The sequence below is a fragment of the Pelobates fuscus genome, chromosome 10, assembly GCF_036172605.1.
Source record: "Pelobates fuscus isolate aPelFus1 chromosome 10, aPelFus1.pri, whole genome shotgun sequence".
NCBI classification, from domain to species: Eukaryota; Metazoa; Chordata; class Amphibia; order Anura; family Pelobatidae; genus Pelobates; species Pelobates fuscus.
The window spans coordinates 73,478,737-73,490,973 of NC_086326.1; the positions used below are offsets into that span (position 1 = coordinate 73,478,737).

General features: G+C 35.3%; 1 protein-coding gene across 2 annotated transcripts in view; it reads right to left on the reverse strand.

Moving 5' to 3' along the window:
- Positions 1–426: 426 nt before the first annotated feature.
- The window catches only part of LOC134574523 (uncharacterized), an 83,859-nt gene continuing 72,048 nt past the window's right edge, over positions 427–12,237 (reverse strand). For both annotated transcript variants that reach the window (XM_063433633.1, XM_063433632.1), the window contains exons 5-8: positions 11,397–11,548; positions 7,060–7,178; positions 3,931–4,041; positions 427–2,217 (exon numbers count right to left, since the gene is read on the reverse strand). In XM_063433633.1, coding sequence (XP_063289703.1) covers positions 2,199–2,217; positions 3,931–4,041; positions 7,060–7,178; positions 11,397–11,548 — 401 coding nt within the window. In that variant the 3' untranslated portion in view covers positions 427–2,198. The remainder of the gene's footprint in view (positions 2,218–3,930; positions 4,042–7,059; positions 7,179–11,396; positions 11,549–12,237) is intronic.

The window sequence follows — 12,237 nt, forward strand, 5'->3', positions numbered from 1 at the left end:
AGAAATTGGGAGTTTTTTGTTTTTTTTTACTTTTTTATATTTTATTATTCTGATAATATGAGTCATACTCTTTCTCTGTTTATTATTTATTTATGATTACTTTTTATTTACATCTGGCAACAACACACAATTAATGAATACAAGGATGACTTTGTATCTTTTTTTTTTAAATCTATTTAACCTTTCGGTAAGGAAATTATTTACACATTTTATTATCAAAGTATATATTTTTATTTTGTTGAAAACAATCATTATTTCATGGCCTATGACCAGTCTTTCTGTTAAAGCACTTTATTTATATTTTTACTACATGAAATTGAAAAAACAAAAATGAAAAAAAAAAATATAATATTTTAAAAGCGCAATATAATTATAGCACATGAAATTAATTCATCATTATAAAAAGATTTCCAGAACAGACTCATAAACTTTCTATATATGAGTTTATTAAAACATTTTGTTTCTGAATTGTACACCTTGTAAAAATACACATTGGCATAGTTTATAAATATAAACAGCTTAAGTATAATAAAAGTCTGACTACTGATATAAATGGAGTATGAGTTAATTTTATAAAAATTATATTGAAATAGAATGCAAGATCCTGTAATAAAGAATATAAAGTCATTTATATAACACTTTGTGAAATGGAAGTCAAAGAAAGACTATTCACAGAATAATCATGAACCCAATCTCTCCAGCCATATAAATAGCGGGTAAGATTTATGTAAGAGAATAAGAAAAAAATTCATCTTAAGGTAAACCGTCCGTAAAATAATACAATACATTTACATCTCAAACATTTACAAATTATGCACTTAAATGAAAAAAAAAATAATTTTAAACGTTATCATCATGCTTTTTAAAACAATTGCTCTGAAAAAAAATATTAGAGATGCCTCATTATTTTACGGGTCCATCTCTGGGGAGTAGATTTATACAGCTAACATAGCACTCAGTGGTAATGTTCCTCTTGTTACACTATATATATGTCATTTTTAAATAACTATCTCCATCAGCATTCCCTCCAACTTTAAATGCTACAAGTAAGCCTCAGGCAGTGGCAATGACTAATCTTGACAAGAACTAATGTTTGCGAACTACATTTCAGCTAAACCACCATCATAAGAATCTAGTTTGGAAACATCTGGGATGCGAAGGTTTGTCTTTATTGGCCTGGAAGCGTCCTACCACCTAACGAAGACAAGGAAACATCCATCGTCTCAAAACCCTATGCAGGTATAGGTGTAAAAAAAATGTAAATGATACGTCGTGCAGAAAGTGAAGAGATAAATATCTCCAACAAAAGAGAAAAAAATAAATATTTTCTTATATATCAAAAACGTGTTATTTGCTGCAGTTTAATGCCACTTTGTCCAAGTGTCCTTGTGGAAGATGGCCTCTCGGAAATGGAGTTTGTTGGCAGTTAAAGACGAGGCACAACTTGCTCCGTCAAGCAGAGCAATAAATTCCTAAATAAAGTCTCAAACGGTCCTCCTCTGCTGATGAACAAACATTACAAATGTGAAGTCAACAGGTGTTAAACAATTACATTTACAGTGTCAGATTAAATATATTTACAACAGGTATATGGACCTTTGTATGGAAATTTAGAAAGAATCTTGTGGTTTATTACACGCATACATTTTTGCAAATAAAGATAAGTGCTGTCCAGGCCTGAATATAAATATATCACCTCCTACATTATATGTGTACAGTATAAACACAGTGAATATAAGATATGTCAGTTTTCCTTAGAGAGAACTTCATTTACCAAACCTAATGCTTTGGCATGAAATGATGTGACATCAGATTTTTTTTTCTTTCTCAGTACAAATTCTATGTGGAGCAAATATCTTTATTTTTGATGAATTTTTAGTAAATATCTTTCATTATTTATAAAGTACCACGACGCGCCCTGATCATTTGAGGGCAAAATGGCAACATTTTCAACAATGTTCGATTTTTTTTTTTTTTAACTGAATATAAGATATAAGGAATCCGTTCTTGCGCATTCTTCAAACAATATCAACAAAATAAACAACTTCCTTAAAAATTTAGGACATCCATTTCTCTGTCCGAGATGTCTCGTTTTTGTTATGATGTCCTTGTCACATCACTGTCTTCACACTCTAACATACTTTGACATTCGATTTCTGTCTGTTATCTTCTTATCCGTGGAACCATTCCCTTAAATTTCACATATCGTCTTCTTTCCTGAAAATACACAGTGACAACTGTTATTAGAACAGATTTTACCATTCATATGCCAACCTGTTTTAAAGCAAACAAAAGCGGTTAATATACTACAGATAGCCAAAATGTGTCTTAGGTTAGGGTGCAATATCCACCATTCTAGCATGACATATATCACTTCTTCATATTGATGTGATGTCCAGAACATGAAAAGTGCACAGGGCAATGGTACTCATATGCTGCAAAGCAATATGCATAAATAATATGTGCCAAGGAACACATAGGGAATATGGCAACCCTTGGTATAAGGTATGTGGTTAATTTACGAAGACCCATTTCTCAGGTTCCCATTGTGCAACTGCAGAATAAGAACTTATACTAGTATATTCATATATTTATTTCAGCATTTGCTCGATTTCACAACTATTAAATCGGATTGGATCTATTAACTGAATATTATAGGATGTGCTACCTTGTAATTCTTTCTAAATATATTGAATAGAGAAATGGTTTTAGTGTGGGAAATTTATCAAACTCTTATTTTTTTTATGGGCATCCAAAATCTCTCTAAATTTATTAAAGTGTTTTAAAAGTTTTCTTTATATATTCCAACAGATCTGTGTGCCTCTATAATTGACCCGCTAAGGATACGGTGCGAATATTCATTGGGTATAAATTGAAATACTGGATATACTTTTCACATTGGTAGAAACCTTCTAATTATGCTATAGATCCTTGTTTTTAAGTAGATTAATGGGATAGAATAGCAAATGCAGAGAAAGTTCTCCAGAATCTCATTATTAGTCCTGACTGACATAGGTTTTGATCAAGGGGAGCTTCATATGTTTATATCCAGCTAGCTGTTTTAAATGGTTTAAATTTAAACGGTTTACATTTCTGAATATTTTATTCACAGGTTTTTGATCTGTGTGTGCAGTTTGATGTTTGTTACACTCTGATTTAATGTATTTCAAATTGCATTGCTTGACTTCTAGCCTAGTGTACTTGTTGAGCTTCAACATGTTACTGGTCTTTCAGTTGTGGATATTTATTTAATGATTATGTACAATTGTTTTCAACTTTTAGATAAAATAAAAATATATGTTCTGAAAAAATAAAAAAAGGAAACCAAAACATATGCTAAAAGAGTTGTTTATACCATTCTACTAATCGATTCAGATACACAGAATTGATAGTCAGGCCAAGGTCATGATAACAGAGAGCAAGAATGGCCAACCAAGCAGAGGTCATAAAATAGTAAATCCAATACACAGTATAAACACACTCTCAGTTAACAAGAACTAGGACACGACGAGGAAATAAGGACAACCAGGAAGTATATATACCCTATACTGGGTTGTAAATCGTTACACAGGGCCACGATGTCACAAGTGTGTCTATGTCACCACAAAGCCCCACATAGACTGACATTATAAAAGGAGATCAATGGAAGGGTTCCATGCCATATATGATGTCATAAGGATTCACCAGGAAGTTCGAGATGAGTGAGTGTGCATCAGAACACAGAAGAGACATCATTTCTGTGATTGCATAATGCCACAAGGGACAGGTATCATGACAGACAGTAGGATAGGAGTCTGAATTTGGGATGACCCGACCAAACCTGGGATAGATGTTAAAAGACCTGGGACCCTCATGTGGCTCGAAGAGCTATTCATCACAACTCTGCTGTAGCATGCAATACAGCTACATACTGTGCCAAGTTATATTTACCTGTTTAACACATACAAACTGGACCAGGCATTTTCTCTGCTGACATTCTGACTCAAAACAATCATAGAATTTCTGTCTTTTCTCTTGAGGTCATTGGTAAAAAGATCAGGCCTACGGAGAAAACAAACATTGATATTTCAATTAATCCCCATAATAACACTATTAAACGTCACCATTATTATTTTAAAAGCATGTATGTTGTAAAATGATATGGCCACAGTCACATTTAGAATTTTTATAAAATACATTTTTAAAATATTTTAGGCCACTGTAAAATTCTGAACGCTTTTGTGTATGTTCGATTTTTAACTACACCAACCGCTTCGTAATCTGCATATGTTTTGTTTTTTTCTAACTATTACTCTTTGATTTTCTGTTGATTAAAGGGAAACGTCAGGCACCCATACCACTTCTGCCCATTGGAGTGGTCTGTGGGCCAACTCCCACTACCCTTAACCCTGCAAGTGTAATTATTGCAGTTTTCATAAACTGCAATATTTACCTTGCATGGTTAACTCCTCCTCTAGTGGCTGCCTACTAGACAACCACTAGAGGGACTTCCGTGTTTATAGCACATGAAAAGTGTGCTATAACGTCGCTGGACGTCCTCACGCTATGTAAGGACCTCCAGCATCGCTGAAATCCCCATAGGAAACCATTGAAAGCATTTTTCAATGCTTTCCTATGGGGAGGTCTAATGCGCGTGCGCATTAGGTCTCACCCCGCCGGCGGCCGCGCATGCTCAATAGGTCTCCCCCGCCAGATGACGTCGGCAGGGGAGGAGCATCGGTGGACCCTGACCCAGCGCTGAGGGACATCGGCGCTGGATACAGGTAAGTCACTGATGGGGTTTTAACCCCTTCAGCAACTTGGGATGGGGGGTGGGAGGGAACGGGGACCTGCAGTGCCAGGAAAACGGTTTGTTTTCCTGGCACTGAAGAGTCCCTTTAACATTTTTTAGAACCCCCAATGCTTGCTTTGCATTGTTAAGTCCCCCTCCAGTGACTGTCGGAACAGACACTAGAGTTGCTTCCACGGCACTAATCGGGTAAAACTCGACTCCGTAGGAAAGTATTTACTCAAATGCTCCTATATGAAAGCTTATATGTCTGCTCAGTGCTTGCCGCGCATTTGCATTAGGTCCTCAATGCTCCTCTTTTAGGAGGATTGGATTGGACCATTGTGGACAAGGTCATGCCTTCTCTGTGACATCACAAGGGGTGGAGAGGTGAGCAAACGTTTTTTCATTTTTACTGCAAATGTGGGTAGGAAGGGATCTATGTTATGCTATGGACATTATAGCTCTGGGAATACAGGTTTTGTATTCCAACTCTATAGTGTTCCTTTTATGTAATCTAAATTAAGCCTGTCTGAAGGTGATAGGAGTTACAGCTCATAGCACCACTTGCTTTGCAAGGGTTCTCCCAGTGCTAAAAATACACAGGTTTAGAGAGTGTTTGGAAGCCCTCTCTGACAGGTTATTATAAACCGAGCTGCGATAACGCTGTGCAGTGCGTATGGGGTGGCTGTGCTTTACATTTCTAACTTGTTTTCCCATTCACAACATTGTGATTGGAGACATTTACGGGACAACGCAGTATGCCGAATATACGCTTCAGCCAGAATAAGCAGTAAAGAAAATTATGTAAAGAATTCCAGATTTGAGGCCAACAAATAAAAATCAAAAAACATTTTGAATCAAAAATGTCTTTCTTTTTTTTTCCTCCAAGAAAAAACCTGATGAAGTGAGATTGAAGGAAGTGCAGTTGACATGTTTCTGTTGAACTTTTCTATAGCTTAAAACAATGGTAGGAAATCCAGTTATTTATTTTAGCTATACATGTGACAATATGGATATGTTTAGAAAACCAAAACTATTTCCTTTGAGAGAAAAAAAAAAAAAACGTACAAAATGTCACTAAAGTCTTCCTCAGTCTTTAGCGTTGCAAGTGATATTCATCACAGGATATCACACCCAACACAACTTAAAGAAAACTGCGTGAATATGCATTTGCGAACATGCTTTACTGCTACCGCAGAGTTGGGCAGAGATCAGCTGTGATTGCCTTTATCTCCAATAGGGAAGGAGACAAAAGGTTTCATATGTGCAATTCTGTAAAATATGTAAACCTGAACAATGCATGACAGATACACTCGTACGTCTATAAAATATCCTCAAATAGAGCATATTTCATTAAATTTTCTAAATAACGCATTAAATTGAGGTAATACATAAAAAGTATAAAATAAGATTAAGTAATATAAAAATACTATTTTTATAATAATGGCTCAAATGGCAGAAATTAAAGGATCAGTGTGATGACAAAATCAATGCATTAATCACATTTTGTAAAGATAAAAGTTACAGAAATACATTGTCACTTTCACATTCTATACAGTCTCCCACACATCATAAAGAGAGTTTCTGCACACTCCTATTAATTATGTACAGATCGCACCCTTACAACTCCTTTAAATAACAGAAGTTAATAATACCTATGAGTACGATGTTCTACAGAATTGTGTCATATCTATAAATACATTAGAAAATAATAGTTTATTCAGTGAAATGAAAAAATCTTGTATCAGAATATTAAAGGGACACTGTAGGGACCCAGACCACTTCAGCTAATTGAAGTGGTCTGGGTGCTATGACCCTTTTGCACTTAGTGCTGTTTACATTGCAGTTCTAAGTCTCCCCTCCGGAATCCAAACCGACCTTTGGTTGGTTATCTGACGCTGGACATCCTCACCGACCTCCAGCGTCAGATTTTCCCCATAGGAAAGCATTGAATAATGCTTTCCTATGGAGAGGTCTAATGCGTGCACGGCCATTGCCGCGCATGCGCCTTAGGTCTCTCCCGCTGGCTGACGTCAGCGGGGGAGGAGCGTGGGCGGAACCTGACGGCGCTTGATTCAGGTAAGTGGCTGAAGGGGTTTTAACCCCTTCAGCCCTGCGGGAGGGGGGTGTGAGGGGAGAGGGGGTCCTAATAACCCTATTTTCCTGACACTATAGGATCCCTTTAAGTATATATATATATATATATATATATATATATATATATATATAGTTTTGTTTTTGTTGCTATTCCTAAAATTGTCACAATGGCTTGGATTCTTTGTATGTACCTATATAATTGAGGACAGGATCGTTTGAGGGATGCAGACGATAATCCCAGTTTATTCTGATTCTTGGTCTTCGTCTTCTTTAGAAGGTCTCGGACACGTCCCCATGGGTGGATTTCAAGCTAAATGTAAGAAATATAACATATTTTTCATCAGTTCTATGCATAGTTAAAAGAATTTTCTCACATCCAGATGTTCCTTTAGTGCCTGACGTATCCAGCAGTTGATTTTTAGATATAGAATAGGCTTAAAGAAGCGAGCTGGGCTCTCCAATAGGATTCTTATAAAAGGTGCCACAACACTGCATCCAATCACATTTGTTTTATGGAGCAATAAACTTAGCATCTTTTTTTCAGACTCCGTAAGAACTCTGACACCTGTTTCAAATACACTTTACCAGTATCCTACACAACATAAGTAGATACGGCTATCATCGTCTACATCAATAGTTTTGAAGGAGATGGTTTTTGTCCCTTAATGTCCTCAGTGGACTCAACTCTAGTTTCTAGCAACATGTTTTTTGTTTTTTTTTTGTTAATCGCTTTTTATTGAGCTATAAATGTATTATACATTACAAGCAGAAATAAAGTGTAGCATCAAGTCTCATACATAACATTTCACAAAGATGATGAATACCTCATTTTATATTTAAAGGACAATTAAGTTGATCTAGCACCATGTTCCGCATAATCTTCACTGATTCCATAAAGCTAACGAAAGCCAATTAAAAGCCTCTTCAGATGAAACAATTATTTGGTTATACTACATTTTTATCTGGTTACAACATCTTGGACTTTTAAATGATTTATTTTAATTCTCACTATAGAATTGTCCAGCGCTGACAGCCTAATCCTGCCAAATATCTCATGCCGAGTTGAAAAGCAAACAATGGAGGCTTAGGCATGTTGTGATATAATGCAGGAATGTCCCAACTCAACTTTAGGAAACCAAAAAGCTTTGGAACATCTACAAATCTGTTGTGTGATTTTTCTTTGGAAAGCACACCGGTCTAATCCATGAAATATAAATTTGACGTTATTATTCTGGTGCTTGCTCCTGACTATATATATTATATGCTTTACTCTCAGGTTTATATTTTGAAGACTGGAGGATACAATCTCTGTTCCAGTGGATCTCCATCTTCAGTTCCACTTCTGATATAGTGACATTGTATAAACACAATGCTAGAACTACCTCTCCATTATCACTATTAAATTATTCTATTCGCTCTAAAATCTGAAAGACCCAATCCCATTCTAGCAGGTCATATGTTTGTTCTTATTATGTGAGTGATACTTTTACGGTTATAAAAGTAGTATTATCTGTTTAAAATTACATATATGAATGCTATCAGCCATATACTAGGACATTCTCATTATCAACCTGGATCTAGAACCTGGCGTATTTAATTATGGTAATCTGGTTTTGAATCTCTATTCTTGCCTTTCTGTTCTACTAAAACTAAATTGTTATAGTGAAATTAATATAATGGTTATCTTCTAAATGTTTCACTGAGACTCTTTCTCCTCTATTATTAAATAATTTTGTTAGCCCAATGTTCTTACTTATATAACATTATATACTTTAAATAAATCCATCAAGTTAAGTTTTTCACACACTTCTTGACTCCCAAATGGCAGACAAAATCCTACTTTGATCAACAAGTTGTTATCCCACATAATAACTAATACGACCCTGAATACTCTGTGTTAAAAAATGTTTTAACAATAGACACGGTTTATAAATCTGTACAGAATCTGACAAAAACAACCTCTTTATGCAGAGAATTCCACATCATTATTAATCTTTGCGTAAAGAACCCTTTCCTCTGCCATAGATGAAATCTCGTTTTTTTTAAGTCTAAACGAGTGCTTTCTTGCCCTTTGTACATTTCTATTAATGAACAGATTATCATAGAGCTGTTTGTTTTAATCCTGTATAGAGCTGTATGATTTTATATCTACTTTCAGACCATTTTCAAGTAAACGAGTTATAATAATATGAAAGAGCATAAATATTATGGTAAGGGATATAGGAAGGCAGGGCACCGATGGAAATCGAAGAAGCAGTTGAGGACAAGGTGACCGCATCAGAAATATATTAAATGTAATCGTGTGTGTGAGGAAGAGAAGGCAAGTATGTACAAATTTTGTTTTAGGAACACGAAAGGAGGAATAAAATAGATTGAATACCCATATTGTTACACAGTAACAGCCATTACACACAGTGCTGGGATACAATTTGGTACTTGAACATACTTCTGAAGATTCCGATCAGTTAATAACACTTTTACTACAGCTGCTTAATTCATTTATCTTGTTAGAGTGTTGGTTGCCAAGTGTCTGAAACCCTCATGTTGACTGGAGGGAATATGATTAACACCGTACATTTTTATAATAGCACTAGGCACACAACTACCTGCATTATGGTTTGTGTTCTAATTTTACTACAGATGAATTAAGTTACCGCAGCTGTCTGACTCTTTGTAAGTTAGCACTTTGGGTAAAAAGTATAATTACCTTGTAACTTTATCAGCTTGTGCCTGAGGCAGTAACTGCAGACTATAAGATCTTTGGGGATAAATAAATTGTGTCAAAACTAATCTAAATCACAGACAAAAGTGACATCATTAGCCATGACTTATGCACTAAAATATGAAATGTGCTTCCTAGGGGTTATGGAAAGGTTTGGCGGGAGGAATATAGAACAGTGAACACCAAACGTAATATTTTGTTTTACAAAGTTAACTAGGAAGAAGTATTTTCTTTAATTTCCTTTATATATATTTTTTAAGACCTTGACAAATTCAAGACCGAATCACTATTTTTCTCAATATTATTCTTTTGACCATATCTCTTTTACGGAGCTAAAAAAAAAAAAAAAAAAAAAAAGGAAGGGAGGAAAGAAAGAAAGAAAGAAAGAAAGAAAGAAGGAAAAAAGAAGGAAAGAATAAAAGATAAGTTTATTTTTGGACCCATTTATGACCACATTTACTCCTTCTAGGATTAGACATCTCCCTTGCTATGGTGGGTCCTGGTATAGACGGGGTTAACACAATTCAAACCCTGAGTGACTTTCAACCCTTAACCTTGACTAATTCCTTTTAATTTCCTAATCTCCTTTATAGAATTACAATGGGACTGAAAGTCAGGTACAGGAGCTATACTAATTACTTATCTCATAAAATATATCAATTTAACAAAAAGCTTTTATGTTGGGTGGATTCAAGTTTAGTAACCGATTTAAAGTAATCCTAAATAATGCCACAAAACCTCAGCTGCATACACATACATATTAATCCCAGAGATCTATGGAAATCTTTTACAAAATGCTACATCAAAGTTTATTTATCCAGCTGTCTTTGTGTTTTTTAATGTTGGCGCATGGTTCAATTTCCAGATGTCATCAGTTCAAAAGTACAGAGCATGTCACTTTATCCAAATTGGTAAGTTTTTTTAATAGCATGCAGGATTAATTCCCAGAAATAGAACATGTCTTGTGGTTATAATTTTCCACTGATAACATGGTTCCCTCCTCTGATGATATGCGTCCCCATTTCTAGAATATCTTTCTAACAGATGAAGAACTGGTAGGAGAGAAATTAGTCTATTTTATTGAAAATACAGTACATGATGGTTAGAAAGTTATTGAGGCTCCAGACTATTCGGGTCTTCTAGAAGAGATATCTCCAGACTATTCAGGTCTTCTAGTAGAGATATCTCCAGACTATTCAGGTCTTCTAGAAGAAATATCTCCAGACTATTCAGGTCTTCTAGAAGAAATATCTCCAGACTATTCAGGTATTTTAGAAGAAATATCTCCAGACTATTCAGGTCTTTTAGAAGAAATATCTCCAGACTATTCAGGTCTTTTAGAAGAAATATCTCCAGACTATTCAGGTCTTTTAGAAGAGATATCTCCTGACTATTCAGGTCTTTTAGAAGATACCTCTCCAGATGATTCAGGTCTTTTAGAAGATCTCTCCAGACTATTCAGGTCTTCTGACCAATCTATCCAGAAACCTATTAATTGTGACCCTTGAGGAAATACTAAAGAGGAACTTCACTAAAGACATAGAAACCAATGTAAAGATCGTATTGAACGAAAAAAAAAAAAGTTTAACCCCTTAAGGACACATGACATGTGTGACACGTCATGATTCCATTTTATTCCAGAAGTTTGGTCCTTAAGGGGTTAAAATTCTGATCCGACTTTGATGTGAATCGAACCTGCATTTTTTACAGATAGTAGAGATACTACACCTGGATCATTTCTCCATCTCTCTGTAAAGATATATGATTTCTAAGTAGATTTCGCACATTCATAAGCCATTAAATTACCTTTTTCATCTCTTGATCTGGTTGTGAAAACCCGTCATTGTAGTTCCTTTCCCACATTTGTGGGTTCCTCTCCTCGTATTTCAATTTATTCAAGGGTTTCCGCAACCCTAAAACCGAAGGACTGCTTCTCCCATCTGTCTGTGCATTCGCTCCTAAAGCAACAAACGCTTAATTAAAATATGCAAAGCAAGAGCAAAATAATACTTGGTTAAAATTTGTTTTAATTATTTATAAAAACTAATTACGCAGTAGAAATGTTTTAAGTAGGAATAGAAGCAACTTTATATCTCTATTATAATAAAGAACACGTTGCCATCACTCCTCCTCTGTCCTTTTCTTTTATCCTTCATTTCAACCTCTAACTCATATTTTGGGTATTACAGCAATAGTTTTTTCATCTACTCATTGCCCTTTCATTGCTATAATCCTTTCCGTGCACTGCATTTACTTACAATCCAAAAGTCACCTCCAATGGACTGTATGTTGCTAGACTATTCATATCAAATCTTTATTGCTTATAAATCCAAAGTATATACAATAGTCACAGGAGCCGAATACCAGAAAGTGAAAAAGGCTTAGACACAAAAGTAGCAGCCGGTAACATACACCAAGCCTACTAGAGTTGGACAAGTGTCAATAAACCCCCAACGCTACAGCACAAAAATGTGCCTTTCTGAAGGGGAGCAATCTGGAGATTGCCCCTTTCCTCTGATGAGGAAAGATTAGGTCATAAACTGAAAAGGGACGGATCATGGCAGTTTGCAATATAAACCCTTGATTTTCTTTAACCCTTTAAGGACACATGACATGTGTGACAGGTCATGATTCCCTTTTATTCCAG